General features: G+C 50.1%; 1 protein-coding gene across 1 annotated transcript in view; it reads right to left on the minus strand.

Moving 5' to 3' along the window:
* The window catches only part of FGF18 (fibroblast growth factor 18), a 65662-nt gene that overhangs the window by 28680 nt on the left and 18353 nt on the right, over positions 1 to 18629 (minus strand). Inside the window, exon 3 of the mRNA XM_058035081.1 lies at positions 14202 to 14382. Coding sequence (XP_057891064.1) covers positions 14202 to 14382 — 181 coding nt within the window. The remainder of the gene's footprint in view (positions 1 to 14201; positions 14383 to 18629) is intronic.

The raw sequence follows: 18629 nt of genomic DNA on the forward strand, positions 1-18629 counted from the left end.
CTGTCTGTGTGGGTTAGAAATGAAGCTCCTACTGGCAAAGGCGACAGGGGAGCTCAGCAGCTGGTACCCAACATCAGCAACTCTCTACCATGACTTGGTTACGCTGTGGCAGCTTTGTCAGGCTGCCCTTTGATGTGCTGACAGCAGCAAACCGCCTGCGTTGAACTTGTGGCCACGCAGGCTGAAGCACACACCCCAAACCCACAGCACGTGAGACGTTTTGTTAAACGAGGAGGCGAGAACACAGATAACACAGCTGACACCTTGGCATGGAGAGATGCCTACTGGCACTGCTCATCTCACAGGGAGCTCCAAGAAGCTCCTTTATGCCTGACAACACTTATCCCACAGGTATTGCCATCCCTGGAAGCCATCCTTTGGTAGGTGGCTACCAGAGAAAGGGCACATCAGTTGTCATAAGCCATTTTACAAGAACGTCTACAAAACTACACAGACCTGTACCAAGCAGAGCATTTTCAGTACAACCAAGTCCCCAGAAAGAATAATCTGTTTCTCTTCAGGAGACTAAGCAAAAATCAGGAAGGCTTTCCTCTGCAAAGGTTGAGAATAATCAGGGTAGAAGAGAGGATGGCAATTTTTAGAACATTTATTACTCTACACAGGAAGGAATTTTGCTCCTTGTTGGTGCAGGGAAGAGGTATTGGGAAAGGACCTGTCTCAGCCCTGGAAAAAGCAAGAGAGGGATTACAAAACTATGCTTGTAGTCTCAGCTTAACCCACGAACCTGCACAGCATTCAATGAAAAAGGTTGTAAATGCTTTATCAGCAACATGACCAAGCTACATAGGAAAGAAAAAGAAAGGAAGGGCAGATCCAAAGGGAAAAAAATTTACTCCAGCATTACCTTTCCCTACAGCTTGCTATTTATTGAAGAAGCAGCAAAAGCTTCGGCGTGCTTCAGGATACAAACGCTGACACGGAAATTCAGAGCCCTGAACCACCTCCAACAGGGAAAATATACTGACCGCAGTCTCTTTGGAGGTCAAACAAAATCAATAGCCTTTCTCTCCAGTCTGTCTCAAAACTAAGCTTCTTTCAAAGACATCCAGAGAAAATGGATCATCTTTTGTTGTTGTGTGTGGTTTTGGGTTGGGCTTTTTTTTGTTTTGCTTTTTTTTAAGTGGTCAAACATTCATAGAAGCATAAGAACTCCTTCCTCCCTAAGCATACTGAAAGGATTGTATAGAAGTCAACACTGCCCATCAGTTTTACTACACAATAGATGAGTTATCCACTTCTTGGGGAGGAAACCAAGCTGGAAGCTGCTTAGTGCTTGGCAAGAGAGGAAAAAATAAATCAATGCATTTGCTTGATTGGGGTACGTTTAAAGCTGGTTGTCAATTAGTTCAACACAGTTTGCTGTTAGAGAGCACAACAGTTTAGCCCCAGGAGCTGAAGTTTGTTGCATTTCCTCAGATTCCTCCTGCTGAGAGACAGATATTGGATGCAGCCAGGTCAGGCACAGAGGAGGAGAAGGGGTGAGGCTGAAGTCACAGCCACAGAGTGGGAGCCTGACATCAGATACAGCCAGTGGGGATGGCTTCCTTCTGTTCCGAGCACACAGCACACCAGGCTTGTGTCCAGAGAGGAGCAGAGATGAGAGCTGGGTCTCACCCTGGTACACAGCACGCCTCTCCCCTCCCCAGCACACATCTTCTGAGATAAACTACAGCTTACACACCCTTGTGCAGATGGCATCATCCATTCCACACAAGGGGGTCACCCCAAGCTGAGCAAAAGGGCAGAAGGACCAAAGCAGGAGGATGAAAAACTTTGCCTATCTCCAATTTTTAATGTAATTCTTAAAAATCTCAATACAAAAATCACAAATGGGGACAAACCACAAAAGTCACTTCCTAAGGGTCCCTCTGAATGCATCCAAAGGAAAATCAGAGAAAGGGATCACCAAAGGCTTTACCTGCCAGTTCTATTCTGACAATCAGTGTTGCAAGACACTCATTCAGGCTGAGAAGGCTCTCAAGAGGTGACCCAGCTCAACCCTCTGCTTCGAGCAGGACCACCAGGGCTGGGGACCTTCACTTCTCAGCTGTGCTCCAGCTACCCTGCAACAGGTCACTCTGAGCAAGTGACATCCTGACCTAAGCACACCTAAGGGTGGCATTAGTATGTCACAGGCATGGCTGGAGAGGGACAGACACATCTGCAGCTGGCAGGGGTCCCAGCACCACCAGCAGGGCAGAGCACTAACCCAGCAGAGTGAGCTGCCCCTGGCCATGACCATGAGACCCTGGTGCCCTCACAGGCACAGGGAGTCACGTTTGCCAGGAGACACCCATCCCACACAGCTGGGCTGTGCTGGCAGAGCCCCCACGGGCTGTGCTCAGGCCACAGGCACCCATCCCACACAGCTGGGCTGTGCTGACAGAGCCCCCACGGGCTGTGCTCAGGCCACAGGCACCCATCCCTCACTGCTGGGCTGTGCTCAGGCCACAGGCACCCATCCCTCACTGCTGGGCTGTGCTCAGGCCACAGGCACCCATCCCACACGGCTGGGCTGTGCTGGCAGAGCCCCCACAGGCCATGCTCAGGCCACAGGCACCCATCCCTCACTGCTGGGCCGTGCTGAAGTCACAGGCACCCATCCCGCACTGCTGGGCTGTGCTCAGGCCACAAGCACCCATCCCTCACTGCTGGGCTGTGCTCAGGCCACAGGCACCCATCCCTCACTGCTGGGCCGTGCTGAAGTCACAGACACCCATCCCGCACTGCTGGGCCGTGCTGAAGCCACGCTGTGTCTGCAGCCGCCCTTCAGGCCCAGGACACCTGCCTCACGGCCGGCCTGCATTCACACCACGGGAACGAGGGTTTGTTCCCTCGGGCGATGTGAGGGCCGCCTCATTTCCGAGCGGACACATTTAGCATCCTATCGTTAGGATCTTAGTCCCGTGCCCACACGGGTCTAATGGTGCTGGGAAATCCCGGGGAAGCTCAGAACAGGCTCCAGCAATGGTGACCATCAAACGTCCAGCCCAGCTCCAGTAGCAGCAGGAACAGCCAAGGCTAGGAGCTAGAAACAAAAGCGCTGCTGCTTTGTAATGCTTTTTTATCTCCCCTCCTCCAGCCCCCCCAGGTGGGACAATTTACCCGGTGACTATAAAGCTCTTACATGTGCTTGTTAGCACCCCCAAATTAGTAGGTGTAAAGTCAATATCCTTTTGCCTATTTACTCCTAATGAGTCACCAGTCAGAAACTTCACTTGAAAAAAACGGTTACAAATGCAGATGCCGAAGCAAATGAAATAAAGGCAAGAATCACAAACGTTGCACAAAGGCAAGGGGCTGGGCACACCACACAGCACCAGGCCATTGTCACCGGCTCAAACCTAACAGCTTTGATTTGCCTCCCACCGGCTAAAATGGTTTGAAATGCAAGGTCTGAACAAAGGTGCAAGACACAGGAGGAATGGGAGGCACTGCTGGGCACTTAATCTCCTTTCAGTCTCACACAGGAGCTCCAGGAATGGCTCTGTTGAAGTCGGTGGAGTTTCGGGAGTGTAGGAAAAAGGATAATCAAGCCTTGGCTGTAACAGAGATCCAGCCCTGTGATCCCTCCATGCAACCAGCAGAAACCTTATTAGGGATTTGTGCTGAAGTTACCTTTAGGCGAGTTCCTTTGGCACTGGAACCTGGGCCTACATCACTGATGCCAAGAGGACAAGACCAGCTTTTGGGAGCTGCAGTGTTCGCCCTCTCACTAACCAAGTATGTGATTTGAAATCAGGAGCCTGAAGCTTCCCCCAGTCTGCTTCAGCACTCACCCGTGCAGCTGTCCCTGGCCAAGCACTGGGGACGCCTGGCCAATATTTTTTAGATTTATCTGGTGCTTACATGCCATCCTATTCCTAGCCCTTCCCTGCTGCTTCTCTACTCTAAGGTCCTCACAGCCTCCAGAGCTGGGGGTGACATCCCTCTCACAAAGTACCTCAGAGCTCCCCTCTCACATTCCAACAGCCATTTCCTCTCCTGCTTGTCCTTCCAAAAACTTGAGTACATCAGCTTTAAACCAAAGCACACCAAATCGAAGCCAGGATCCCAAGCATGTCACCCACCATGTGGGTCAAACACCAAAGGCTCACATCACCATCGAGCTGCTCAGGAGCAATGTCTGCTCCTTCTCTGCCCCACCAGAGAAGCCCAGAGCAGCTGAGCAGCGCAGGAGAACAAGGACTCCTCTCCACAGTAATACCTGGGGCCAGACCTCTCCAGCCAGCACAGCTGCTGTTGCTGCTGGAGAACACCCAAAACTCATGACAGCTGAAAGAGGCAGGGCCACAGTGGTTGGTGGGGTTTTGTTCGTATTGCTCTGGGAAGAAAGGCACCTTTTTTGGCAGCTGCAAAGGTAGAAGAGGAGAAGGCCTCCAGACACACGTTTCAGCTCACAGAGACAAGGGCAAAAATATCTGAGCACTACCCAGTCACGTTCCAAGCTCCACCACTCCAGGCAGCATCAGCAAAGGACAGACACATCCCCAAGGCAGCTACAGCACAACTCAGGGACACAAAGCTCAGGATATATTGAGAAGGTCTCAGCCACTGTGTTCACCATGAAAGCATGAACTGTCTATTATGGGCATTCAAAAGTACTGAAAGCTCTTCAGGGACCAAAGTGGGCACTATTTATTGCTGACACAGCTCATTAAAAGGGATGCTTGCTGAGTGCAGCTCCCTTGAACCCCAATAGCCCCACACTTCCTCACTGGAAGAAAAGTAGGTGTTTCTTATATTTTACTGGGACTTCTCGCTGCCTTTACATCCAGCTCACCTTCCACTTCTTGCGAGCACTGCGACCGCAGACGCTCCACACGTGTTCTCCTCTGCATCCGACTGGCAAGCAGTCTGGAAAATGCCAGTATTGGAACGGCCTGCGTTCAGCGGTTTCTGAATGCTGATCGGACACTATTTCATTCAAGCCACAGATAGTCCTTTTTGGGGGGTATTTTCAGCTCCCTTTCTGGACTCTTCCAGCTTTCCAAGCACCATGCATCAGCAGTTTCTCCTCTTCACAGCTTCGTTATTTTTCACCTTTCTGCCGAGCACCGGTGCAGTTCTGCAGGGCCTGGGCTCTTCCCTGTTCCTGCAGACAGCCAGGCAGTGCTACTGGCCTTGTTAATGTTTTCTGTGCTCCACCTTGCAGCTGCGGAAATTCCTGACTATCTGTTTTTTCAAAGAGCTGAGGTGAAATCCGAGTGACTAAAGTGCCTTGTTTTTTATAAATTTAACACCTTTCTTGAGGAAACCCCAGCCTGAAAACAGGAACAGTCTCACAGCATCTCAAAGCACCAAATAATTACTTCCACCCAGGCTACCAGTGTGGTCTCCATTAGCACTGTCTCCTCAGCATCTCTCCTTCTGCAAAGCTTTCATCCTGCTGGCACACCGTGGGCTCAGGGGGTTCTGGGCTGGGGAGGGACACATGAGGACACTGAGATGATGAAATTCATGCTACTTCACTATACATGAGGAACAAAGTTCCTTCTGTGTCCAGTGTCTGGAGGGTCCAGCCTCAGCGTCCCAGCACCCCAGATCACCCTTCCTGGAGTAGGAGATGCTCCAGGTGAGTGCATGGCCAATGCCAACACCACCGTGAGTCTCCAGGAGTCTGACTTCAGGAATCTCAAGCAACAGGCGAGTGAGGTTCCATGATAACTTCAAGGAGAAGTGTAATCTTCACATCAAGTTTTGTATTCCCCATCCTGTCTTTAGTTAGGCAGTTTTTAACAGGGTTATTGACATTTCTCATTCTTTCCAAATGTTTCTTGTGAAGGAAAAAAATTCTTTGGCCCCTTGACATCATGTATGGGAATGTACACAAAGCAAAATGTACAAGAGCATTTGTTGATGATGTTTTCCTTCCTTCTTCTTCAAAGTAAAAGCAATTAAAAACCCTTTTGGAAATGCAGACTATTTGTAGGGTACTTTTACTTGCGCCCCAAGAACCGACTTGAATTAATCAATGACTGGCCAAATGCTTAGACATGGGAAAACCTCAGAGAGCACAAAACAAGGTTTGGTAATAGGCACCAACACAAAACAACTGCAGTGAACCCAATGGAGCTCTCAGCATTTGTGCACAGAATCACTCCTGGCCTAGAAATATACTTAAAATTATGCAATCTTCCTCCAGAACTTCATCGCAGAATGATTTGGGTTGGAAAGACCCTGAAGATCACCTCCCAGTGTCCCCCCAGCAGTCCCCAGTACAGATTCCAGACAGAAGTTTTCACTATACTGACAAGCACAGAGCATTTCCGGAGCCATGGAGGAGAAAGGGAAGCCCTAAGTTTGTTTCTGTGTTATTTCATCAGAGCCAGGGAAGAACATTTAACAAAGCAGATGCTTGACCTTCATGGGAAAGCACCATAAACACAGCAAGGCAGGAGCAGATAACATCATATTGACCTGTCTTCAGGGGCTGGCATTCACATTTTCATAAAGTGTCTAAGAAGATAAATCACTATACTAATAATATTTGTATTGATTATCTAAACTGAAGCAGCAATCGACTCCATTGTCTCACTTCCTCTTAAATTGCTCACAGATGGGATCCTATTTCCTATTCTGCATTTCTAATGGGAACACTTAAATCACAGTGCGGAATTATACACACACACACAAACTGTTAACAAAAACCCTTTTATGACTCACATGCAAATAAAAATTTTTCACTTTGTAGCTCACTTTCCACTCCACACAAGAATTAAAAATGACAAATTATCAGCAGAGCCCTAAATTACCTCTCCTCATTATTTCTGAGTCTCTAATATTTGCTGACAGACAGGCCTATGCTTTCCAAACCCTGACCAGTGCTTGTGGAGACTTGTGAAGTACAGACACACAGTTAAAAGGAAAGTCAAGGTTCTTTAAGCTATCTCAAGATCCAGGAGTAGGGAAATCTAAAATCAGTGCAGTGTCAGAGGGAAAATAAATGTAAGGCTTTGCTGTTACGCAGGTACAAAACAAGGACTGGTGCAGAGAGACTGGCCTTCAGGTGTGATGCTGGTTGCAGCAGGAGCTCAGGAGAGCAGCTATCAAAACCAAAAGTAAAGGAAATTTGCAACAAATTAATTTTTCAAAACAGGTTTGCCATGAATCAAAAAGGCTAGGATTTTTCTCAGACTCCTCATCCTGCCTAAGCAAGGCTTTTCCCCACCCTGGCACGAGCACAGAATATGGCAGAATAAAAACAGAAAATGTCTTCAATATACAGATGGTTTGTATAAGATGCTAACAGTGTGTTTCAAATAGAACTTTTCAGAGCCACCACGAAGGTGAGGGCAACCAGGAGCCCTCGCTGCCCAGAGCAAGCTGGAAGCCCCAGCCCCAGCCCCAGCTCAGGTTTCTGCCTCACACAGAAGCTCCTCCTGGCTCAGCAAAACCCTGAGCTGCCTCAAGCTTCAGCTCATCCCCTATCTGCTTTAAAGGAACAGTTTCACCACTGCCCCACTGCAGATGAAAAGGGGAGACGTTTTAAGGGACAAAATGTAATACAGCTCTCAGGGATTGCTGGGCAAGCAGGGAGAAGCCCAGAGCCACAGCACAGCAGCTGGAGGGCAAAGGCTGCTCAGGCCTGTCCCCAGGACCCATCTGACTGTACAGCTGCCATGGTGAATGATCATCCCCTGCGCTGAGGTCAGCTCTGCCCCCGGGCTAAGTAAGTGAAAATAAATGGTTTAGAAGATAAAAGGTCTTTTAAAAAAATTATTTGTCTTGTTGTGATGTCAAAACTGTAATGGGAAGAGACTGGAGGCAGCGATACGTCGGTAAAATGGGAAACAGCCATTCTGATGAGTCAGCACAATAACTTACAAGGCAGATCCCAGCTCATGCGGGATTTGGGGCTGAGCTGCACTGACAGACAAAACCTTGCACGCACCTGTTCCTGACAAGAAAAGCAGCTTGGAAATACATGTGGAAAAACTGCGGAAATACAGCGATATTTCACAAATCCAAATTGATGTTCGGACTACATCTCTTATCTTTCTTGCACAGAAATTCTGAGCCTTCCAGCCACAATGAGTTTAGTTTTTTTACTCCTGCTCTTTCCAGGAGATGGATCAAAATTGATTCAAACTATTCCAGGAAGGGAAAGGGTTAATCAGATTTCCCAAGGCAGCTTGCTGTTAAGGTGCCAGAAATACTGAGGGAAAGAATGACTTGCTAAAGATGGGACAATGGCACTGGTATTTTGCATTTGTTTCCAGGCTTTCAGATAGAACAAATGGGAGTCATTAGTGAAATGAGTTTAGGGAGTTCTAAATTAGCTGTCAGGCTGCCAAGCCCGAAGAAGTGCTATGTCAGCCATTAATTCTGGAGAGCACCAGATTACCCAAACCTAGGAAGGAATCCTGCAAAATTTAGAGTCAATTAAAGGAGGCTATTTTGCTATAATATTTTCCACACATATTACACCTCCTCATGGAACAGAGCCCACTTCTACCACAAATGAAATCTCTGGCAGGATGGAGTGTGGCTGATGTCTAGACAGCAGTAATGTGCTCTCCGTGGGCAGGTCCGCTGGCATCTCAGGGCAGCTCCAGCCCGAGCAGGAGGTGGAGGCTGCAGGACTGGGGCGGCCTTGGGCAGTGACACCCGTTTGCCTCAGCGCCTTGCTGTCCCTGTACCACCCAAAGCAGCACATCTGTGTGGGGCGCGATATCTGTGCCCAGAACGCCCTTCCCCTCCCCCTTCCCTTCCCTTCCCCTTCCCGTCCCCTCCTGACCCCCCTGACAAACCCAAAGACCCAAACCCGTCCCTCGGGGTTCTGAGCCGAACCCGCTGAGCCGGGGGAGCCTCCAGGGGCTGGCACGGCCTCAGTGCCCAGGGCTGATGTCCCACCTGTGCCCTGCCCCAAAAAAGCCTCCCCGCTGTAGACGAGAGAGCTTATCGGTAGGCAGGTTTATAAAGCACAGAGTTTGTAACCTCCTGAGGGACCTGGGAGTGTTTTGAAGCTGTGATGGAATGGACGCACGGAGCACACAGCACCTGGGATGGATGCACCGAGCACACAGCACCTGGGATGGACGCACAGAGCACACAGCACCTGGGATGGATGCAGGGAGCACACAGCACCTGGGATGGACACTCGGAGCACACAGCACCTGGGATGGATGCACCGAGCACACAGCACCTGGGATGGACACTCGGAGCACACAGCACCGGGGATGGATGCACCGAGCACACAGCACCGGGCATGGATGCACCGAGCACACAGCACCGGGGATGGATGCTCGGAGCACACAGCACCTGGGATGGATGCACGGAGCACACAGCACCTGGGATGGATGCACCGAGCACACAGCACCGGGGATGGATGCAGGGAGCACACAGCACCTGGGATGGACGCACGGAGCACACAGCACCTGGGATGGATGCACCGAGCACACAGCACCTGGGATGGATGCACCGAGCACACAGCACCGGGGATGGATGCACCGAGCACACAGCACCGGGCATGGATGCACCGAGCACACAGCACCGGGCATGGATGCACCGAGCACACAGCACCTGGGATGGATGCAGGGAGCACACAGCACCTGGGATGGATGCAGGGAGCACACAACACCTGGGATGGATGCACGGAGCACACAGCACCTGGGATGGATGCAGGGAGCACACAGCACCTGGGATGGATGCACGGAGCACACAGCACCTGGGATGGATGTACGGAGCACACAGCACCTGGGATGGATGCACGGAGCACACAGCACCTGGGATGGATGCACGGAGCACACAGCACCTGGAGGTGCCGATCAGGGATTTGCCCCTGTGCCGAGCCCAGCCCCGGGACACCCCCACACTCCGCACATTAAAGTTGCCTCCACCGAGGGGAGCACAGGGCTCTCACACCTCCGCACTGATGGCTGTCGCTGCTCCGTGCCCCGCAGGACAGCAGCACTGCGAACAAATTAAACCAAAAACCTCTGAAATACAAATGAGGCAAAAAATGCCTTCACCCAACCAAGAGAGCTCTGCCTGCCCAACTGCGCCGGATACACAGATCGTGAACAAACAGGATAGAATGTCTTCTGCCTTTTGTGAAATGAAAATAAATGAAAGGATCTAAGGTTTCAGGTCACTGATCCCTCTCTTCCCTATCTGTACCATTTATCGGAGGTAGATTATAAAGGTTCCAGGTCCTTTTTTTTTTTTTGTCAGCAATTTAATGGTTGTTTTTCATCCTTTCATTTTCTGAATGAAAGGACCACTTAGGAACCTGTAAAGCAATAATAAGCTTATAATAGAAATACTGTTTTTCTGGGCCAGTGCAAATTCTTTCTGAATAGGTTCAAGGGATTAAAGTAAAAATGCAATTTGTATATACATCAGTCCTTTAATTAGTTTATAGTCTGTTAAGAGATAATATTTTGCTCACACAGATCATCTATTATCTAAAGATCTCATAGCACTTTAGGAACATCAATTAAGCCTTTAAAAAAAAAAACAACCTTGGGAGATAGGTAAGTGTATTTAGATTAATTAGTGTTGCTGTGAGCAGCAGGCATTATTATTAGATTTAATTTAGTCCAATAATTGACTTATCTGTTAATGGATTGTAATTCATCTGAGAAGGGATCAAATCCATCTGATTAAATGGATTACATCGACTCAATTAATTCTATTAACTGACTTAATTTGACATTTAATAATCTGACACACAGGACCAGATCTTGGCCCCAAAGAATGCATAAACCAAAAATTACACACTGGAATTATTATGGCAGCAGAATTATGCATTGCAGAGCATGCATTTTGCCTTGCACATGGCATTTACACACCTGGATAAAACAATCAAGGGGATTCCTCTGGCTGGGTCCCCCCGCCCTGCAGCAGCATTCCTCCCTGACCAGGGCTGGCTGCTCATTTTACTCTACTTGGGGTGGCTGCTTGGAAAGCAGAAGTTCCCTGCCTGAGATCGGCCACCTCCCCTCTGTTCTGGGCATTCTCTGCAACCAAGAGGTGAGAAGTTTTACAGAAGTCAATAAGCCTTGCAATAAAAGTAACCTCCTTTCAAAGGCAGGACAACCCTCCCATTTGGAAGCTGGATATGTGGAAAAAAAAAAAAAAAAAAAAGAAAAAAGAAACATTTGGACACTGTTGTGAATATAAGGGAAGACGGGAAAGAGGTGTTAAAACATTATTTATTACGCTATCCTTAAAAGGGGCTGGTGCTAAAGGGCTGGTGATGAGCACCAGGGACCTTCGCCCTGACAGAGCTTCCCAGGTGAGCCCTGAGCCCGCGTGGCCCTGCCCGATGTCACCTTCTCCTGACTGGACCCGGCTGTTGAGAGGATGCACGGCTGGAGCAGCTCACGGGCACTTTGCCCACGTCTCTTGCCTTTTCTCAGACATTTCTCAGACGTGTTTCTCCTCCCAAAATCTTCCCCAAGCTGCAGTCCTTGGTCCACCAGCCCTCACAGCCCTCACCGTGCGCTCCCCAGCAGGGCCGGGGCCGGAGCTGGTGCCATCTGCGAGGGTGGCACAGCCCGGCTCTGTCACGGGCAGGGAAAGGGCAGGGGGACCCTCAGCCATCTGCTGCGTGGGAGGAGAGGTGTCCTCCTCCAGATGCAGACCTGACCGGCAGGACGGAGATGTGGATCAAAAGTTTACAACTGTTGAGATCCCCAGACCCGGTTTAAGCCTCTCTCTGGTCTTGATCAAAGGTTACTCCATAATAATGCCTCAGGGGGCGGGGTTCCTGGCACATAATGAACCCTGTGTCATTGCTTTTGTGTCCAGGTTGGGCTGTAACACAGATGGTTCTCACTCCAGTAACTCCGACATCTCTCCCCCCTCCATTATCCCAGACAGGAGCTTTGCGTGGTTCCATCCCGGCCCGCCGTGTCCCACCTCACTGTCTCCCCGATTGTCATGCTCTGAGTGCTCCGTGCCAAGCAGCACCAAGAGCAGATTTCCATAACCTTTCACAGCTCTGGGGGCGAGGAGGCTCTGCAGCCTCGGCGTGTTTGCTGAGAGGCTCTGGGGAGGGAGCCGGACGGGGTCTGGGGGGGCAGGCAGGGATGGGGAGGGGTTTGGATGCAGGCAGGGATGGGGAACAGGGTTTGGATGCAGGCAGGGATGGGGAACCGGGGTTTGGAGGCAGGCAGGGATGGGGAACCGGGGTTTGGAGGCAGGCAGGGATGGGGAACAGGGTTTGGAGGCAGGCAGGGATGGGGAACCGGGGTTTGGAGGCAGGCAGGGATGGGGAACAGGGTTTGGAGGCAGGCAGGGATGGGGAGCGGGGTTAGGAGGCAGGCAGGGATGGGGAACCGGGGTTTGGAGGCAGGCAGGGATGGGGAACAGGGTTTGGATGCAGGCAGGGATGGGGAGCGGGGTTTGGAGGCAGGCAGGGATGGGGAGCGGGGTTTGGAGGCAGGCAGGCATGGGGAACAGGGTTTGGAGGCAGGCAGGGATGGGGAGCGGGGTTTGGAGCAGGCAGGGATGGGGAACAGGGTTAGGAGGCAGGCAGGGATGGAGAACAGGGTCAGGCGGCAGGCAGGGATGCAGGAGCGGGGTTTGGAGCAGGCAGGGATGCAGGAGCGGGATTAGGAGGCAAGCAGGGATGGGGAACACGGTTTGGTGACAGGCAGGGATGCAGGAGCTCCCGGCCGGGAATCTCGGGCTCTGTCATGGCAGCAGCGCCCTCGGCCACGAGCGCGCTCCCGCACGCGGGGTTTGTTGTTCAGACACGATTGCATATGTATGAAGGGGACAAGATGGGCTTTGACACATAAATTAGCACTTGTCAGCTGCTCCCGGGAACACTTCCCTGCTGCACCCACTGTAAATGCCGCCTTCTTTCAGCGAGAGGAAAACTCCATCACGGCACCTGACAGGCACCGCGGGCAGCAGCCGCACCGGGCGGCCGCGGCAGCGCCCAGCGCCTCGTTTACACATCAGAGCTCAGGAGGATGAATGCCACAAAATGACACAATAATTAGCAGCCAAGTGGCACTTTTCACTCCTGTAATATCTGGGAAAAAATTTGGGAATGACAAAGGGCAAGGCTGACGAGACGCGAGGGCAGGGCTTTCTCTGAGAGAGGGGTTGACCCCGCACAAGTGCTTTGGGGGTCACTCCCTCCCTGCCCGGCGCTCTCTGGCTGTCGCTTCCCGCGGCACAGCTCCCGCACCTGCAGTGGCAGCGGCTGCCCTCAGTGCTCAGCGTGTGCCTCATCCCTCCTGAGGCCTCCCGAGGGAACAACCGCTCCCAGATTTTGACCTGCCCTCCTCGAGGCTCGGCTCTACCTCACCAGTGCTGCACCGGACAATCCCATGCGAGTGGCTGAGCCAGCAAACTCTCACACACACCTCTGCAACAGCACGGGAACGCACAGGCTGCACATCCCAAACACGGACAGGACCAGTGCTCTCAACTGCACATCCCAAACACGGACAGGACCAGTGCTCTCAACTGCACATCATAAACACGGACAGGACCAGTGCTCTCAACTGCACATCCCAAACACGGACAGGACCAGTGCTCTCAACAGCCCTAAACTCCTCCCAACAGCCACTAGAGTAAAAGCATCTCAGCAGAAACCATCTCAGAATGAACCAGAATTACAGCATTTTTCGTAGCCAAGGCTCTAGCGGCGTTTCCAGCATGTTGCTTGTGTGCAAATCACAACAAGAATAGCTGAATGTGCTGTCAGCACAGGGTGAGTGCTGTTTTTCCTGCAAGATCCACACACTCAAGAGATTCAGCTTGAGCTCTGGGGTACTCTCAAAGCTCTCAAGGTCTACGTTCAGTTTAAACCAAATATCCCACCACCCGAAAAGAAGAAAGTGCTTCTTTCAAACACTGGATTCACCAAACACGAGCCCAAGAGTTCATGGGGAAAGGACTTCCCCAACCACCAATTTAGGTATCATTTATGAATTGCAGTAAGCACACTGTGAGCTCATGGCCCGGGGAGAAAGACATTCTTTTCTTCAACCATATACCAATAAATTGGGGCATGGCAGTATTGTGGGAACTGCCTGCAGCTGGGAGGCAGCACCAGCAAAATAAATCTCACGTTCTTAACCTGGAAATGTTATTTTTCCTTTTATTTTGTTTTTTATTGCTCTTATTACTTTTCTCCCAAGAGGTCCTTAGCACAACACCCTGGATTAAAGCCTTTGACCTGAAGTCTGGGGGATCCCAGTAAATATTCTTACCATATTTATCTCCATCTTCTCCTTTGGCACTGATCCTCCTGCCGAGCACTTGGATGTGCTTCCCACTTGTCCTGCTGTAGAGCTGATAGAGCCGGAGCTGCTTCCTGCTCACATCGTCCCTCGCTCGCGTCTGGTTCTCCACGTGTATCCGAAAATCCACATTCTCCTCAGCAGCAAACATCTGGGATGGTGGGGAGTGGGGAGAGAGAGCAGAACAGAGCATGAGCACAGCAGGCTCTGGGGCAGAGGGACTGCACACTGGCCTGCCAAGGGGGGCTCAGGTTTGGCTGCCTTTCATTTGGCAGCAGTGTCAGCAGCCACCCAGAGTTGATTCTCCACAGCAAACCGAACCTGGGCCATTGCGATCAAACTGAGAGTTTCCAAATAAGAACTTCTGCTCATCCTTGCTTTGATTAAATCCTCGTCAGCCATGCTGACCATAAATTAGGCTCCCCACTGCATATGCACAGCCTCTACCAGGTGACACAGGCCCAAACTGGAGAGTGGAGACAGCTGAACCCTTCTCAGAGATTTGGTGCATCACCTTCAGCAGCTGCACTGATTCTCTGAGATAACTGCAGGAAAACATCAAGGGAAAAAACTCTTTGTGTTGCCCTTAGCAGTCTGGACTTGAACTTCACACTGGCATAAAGTCCACTACAACAGAAGTGACACTTGTACACTCCACAGCTTAATTGTTTGACAACTCTGCTCTGCAGTGAAGAACACATGGTGAACACATCCATGATCACCAGCCATGGATGTGTTTCTGTCCACCTCAAAAGGGCCACATGAGGAGTGGTGAGAATCAAACCAGCTTTTCCACCAGTGGCTGTGATCAGCAGGGGTCTGACAACCTCAGCCACCTCATCTGTTTGTCTGCCAAGGGAATAAATTCACCTTAGTTCACTACAGCCTTAATTATTACCATAAACTTTTCATTTTGTTTCCTATTTTAAGTATCCCCAATAAATATCAAAACAGGAATTCCACTTTTCCTTCCAAAGAGTCATCCTGACTGGCCCAAGGTCAGAGGACCCAATAACACCACTGCTCTCAAGATGCCTTCACAAAGGGGAGACTGGGCAGCATGCACCCAAAAAGCTCTTCACACCCAAACAACAGGAAGGCCCCAAAATTGCTCCATGAACTGTCCATCTATGATCTGTGGAGCATTTGCACCACAACATCCAAACTCACAGATGGGCAACATTTTGGTGGCAGACTTTACAGGACAACAAATGACATGGAACATGGCCTGCAAGCAAAAGTGTTCTGATGTATCAGTGTGGGGAGGGAACTGGCAATGAAAATGGAAAAGGTCAATAAATCCTTGTTCAGATCCACTCCAGACTAAAACACAAAGAAAGTGGCCACACCAAAGAGCCCCACTTCAGCCTCCTGCACATCATCTCATGCCAGCAAATACAGCGAAGCCTGAAAGTCAAAACCTCAATAAAGCTTTGCAGCATTTCCAGTTATCCTGGGAATACCCAGGCCTGCAGCAGGAAGAAAAGCTCACTCAGGCAGGCAGTGCTGCTGAGCACCAGACCTTCAGAAAGCACCGTGGGCCAAAGCCCAAGCTCAGCACAGCAGCAGCAATGAGGTTCCCAGTGATGCTGTGGGATTGCCTTCAGTGCTCTTAGTAAAATCTGGGATTCTGGTATTGATGTTTTGAGGAGAAAGTGATTTATCTCTGATTTGGCTGTCAGAAGCCCATAGGGAGCTGAAGGCACAGGCAGAGGCTGGGCAAATGCGGCTCAGGGCAATGCTGGGACATTCACAGCGATGTCAGAGGTGACAGACAGGGCTCACAATATTTCCCACTCAGAAAACAGGGGGGCCAGGAGCTGTGCCCCAGAGCTGGGCAGTGGGAGGAGGAGCAGCCCTAGCCAGAGGGCATGGCAGGGTGCCACATTAGGATGCTGTCAGGGCTCTGGCCAGCAGAGAGCAGGGCTCTGCTTGCCTGCCCTCCCCAGGCACCACAGCTACACCTGACTTTTGACACAAATCATATTAATTTATTTTTCTCCTTGCTATGTCTTTTCTTCCTTTATTTTCAAATCCCATTGTTGCCAAAGATGCTGAACTACCAAACCCAGAAAGGTTCCAGTCATGCTGACAGTCTGCCTTGTGCCCACAAAGCAAGGCTACTTGCAGCTAAAATTCTGGCTCCATTATTTTAAGATTTAAAACAGATTTTAAATCAAGATGACGTCGTTACATTGCTTTCACCACATGTTAATGAATGTCACATTTTTCTAGGAAAAAACCAAAACAGGTGGGATTTGAAGTGGGGGGAAGGGCAGGTTGCTTTGCTTTTTTGGAAACTCCCAATAGAAAATGCAATCTGTTTTCCAAAACATGTTTTAATTATCTTCTAATTGTCTCTGGAGCACTCACAGTGCAGAGGCTGTAGCTGCAGTGCCTCGGTGGGCCCAGGAGCACCCATGAGCATCCTGCACAGTGCTCAGCTCCAACACGTCACCAACACCCCTTTGTCACCACTGTCCTGCCTGAGATCAGCTAATGAAGCACCCCTTCCCTTTGCAAGAAGGGCACCAGCAGCACAGGAGTGCCATCTCCTCTTCCCCTGTCCAAGGAGCCGTCTGGCCCCACCCTCAGCCAAGAGCTGAGGTAGCTGATGCAGGAACCAGCAGGTGATGCTGACCCTGAAACACAGCCAGCCCAGCCTGTATCACTCCAGCACTTCCCTAGGAGTACCCAGCTCTGAGCCAGGGCAGAAATCCTGGAACAGGCTGCAGGCTCCCCTTGCAGCTGAGCTGTCTCCTGGCCAGAAGCTGTGGCAAGAGCAGCAGTGAAACCACCCGGATTTAGCCACCTGCTTAAAGATAAGCTCACACTTAACCACCCTGTGGAAACAGGATGCTCAGCTGGAGGGTGGCCAAAGGGAATTACCCATGCCAGCATGGGCTGCATCTGGCCTGCAGCACAGAATATCAATACCCAAAAAAAAGTTTCATGCAGTGTTGATTTTATGAGATAAAACTTGTTTGATCATTGCTAAAATCCACTCTCACAGGACCCCTTCCCTACAGGGTACACTCCCTCAAGCAGCAAACGTCTCTGAGATAAGGAAGTCCATGTATACATACCAAAAGAGAGACTCTTCTATAAATCTCATAAAAATTAGTAACATATGTCTCCTTTGGCAACTGATGGCCAACACTCAGTCAGGGAGGTCACCTGAAACCAAGTACACTCACCCTCAAATACACTTGAATGCAGAAATGTCTTTAAGTCCCTTAAACTGAAGGGCTTTCATTCCTGTTCACCAAAGCAAGTTTTCCTTTTTTGTCTTGACTATTGAAATGCTATTACTGCACATAACACACCATACACAAAATGAGGCCCTTTTTTTCCTTTCAGTCTGATCACCCACACCTCCATACAGACAGCAAAACAGACCCTGGGTCCAGAGCTCACACAACAGGTCCCTGAAGAGAAGGGCTGCGTGCACCTTCCAGCCCCTGAGCAGCACTGTGGGACACGGGAGACAGGGCTCTGTCCTGTCGGGCGTCTGTCCAGCTGCTATGGGCTGCTGTCTGTGCATGTGGATTTCAGCATCTCAAGATAGTGGTTTTGTGTAACTCCATCTCATTCCTTGGCAACAATTTATAACCTGCAAAATTCCAGCTGTTAAATCAGAGCATTGAATTTCATTTCATTTTCACTCTGCCTCTCTTTTCCTTTTCCATCACTTTCTTATCCATTTTTTATTTATTTGTCACTATTTATCACCTTTCAGTGATAATACCCAGCTACAAATACAAGTGGCTATCCAAAGTTTATACAAGGGAATAAACAGCATTTACTTTAAAAATAACCATCACCTCCAGCCCCAGAAGCAACAGAAATGCCTCACTCATGAAAGGAAGCTGCTCTCCCTTGTCTGTTGTCCTTGCCCAATCATTCAAGGTAGAGCATTCAGTTCAACCTCCTTTCCCAACAGCCAAAGGAACCAGAAATTACATCTGTCTTCCGGCAAGTCCACAATGGGAGATTTTCATGTGCTTTTTTGCTAAATGAGTCTCAAATAAGAGTGGATTTCATTTTAAATGGCTTTACAATGATCCTTCAGCTTAAAGAACGACTGCCCTCTTTGTTAAATCCCAGAAGGAGGGTGAGGGAAGGACCATTTTGCTGATGCAGCCTAAGGTTTCAGTGTGCATTAATCCAAGAAAAGCTCCAAGAGCAGCTCTGTGATGTCAGCCCTGCACGGCTCGTGCCCCATCTCTGCACTCTCAGATGCCTCCTGTGCACGGAGCAATCCCAGCCCCGCCAAGGTCAATGGGAGCCTGGCCGTGCCAAGCCACGTCTGCAGGATTTGGCTTTCCACCCAACCAACCTCCAGCACTTTGGATTTTTCTATTTCAAGCTTTCCAGTAACGGGGGATGTTAATCTGT

This window comes from Melospiza georgiana, chromosome 15, assembly GCF_028018845.1.
Source record: "Melospiza georgiana isolate bMelGeo1 chromosome 15, bMelGeo1.pri, whole genome shotgun sequence".
Taxonomy (NCBI): Eukaryota; Metazoa; Chordata; class Aves; order Passeriformes; family Passerellidae; genus Melospiza; species Melospiza georgiana.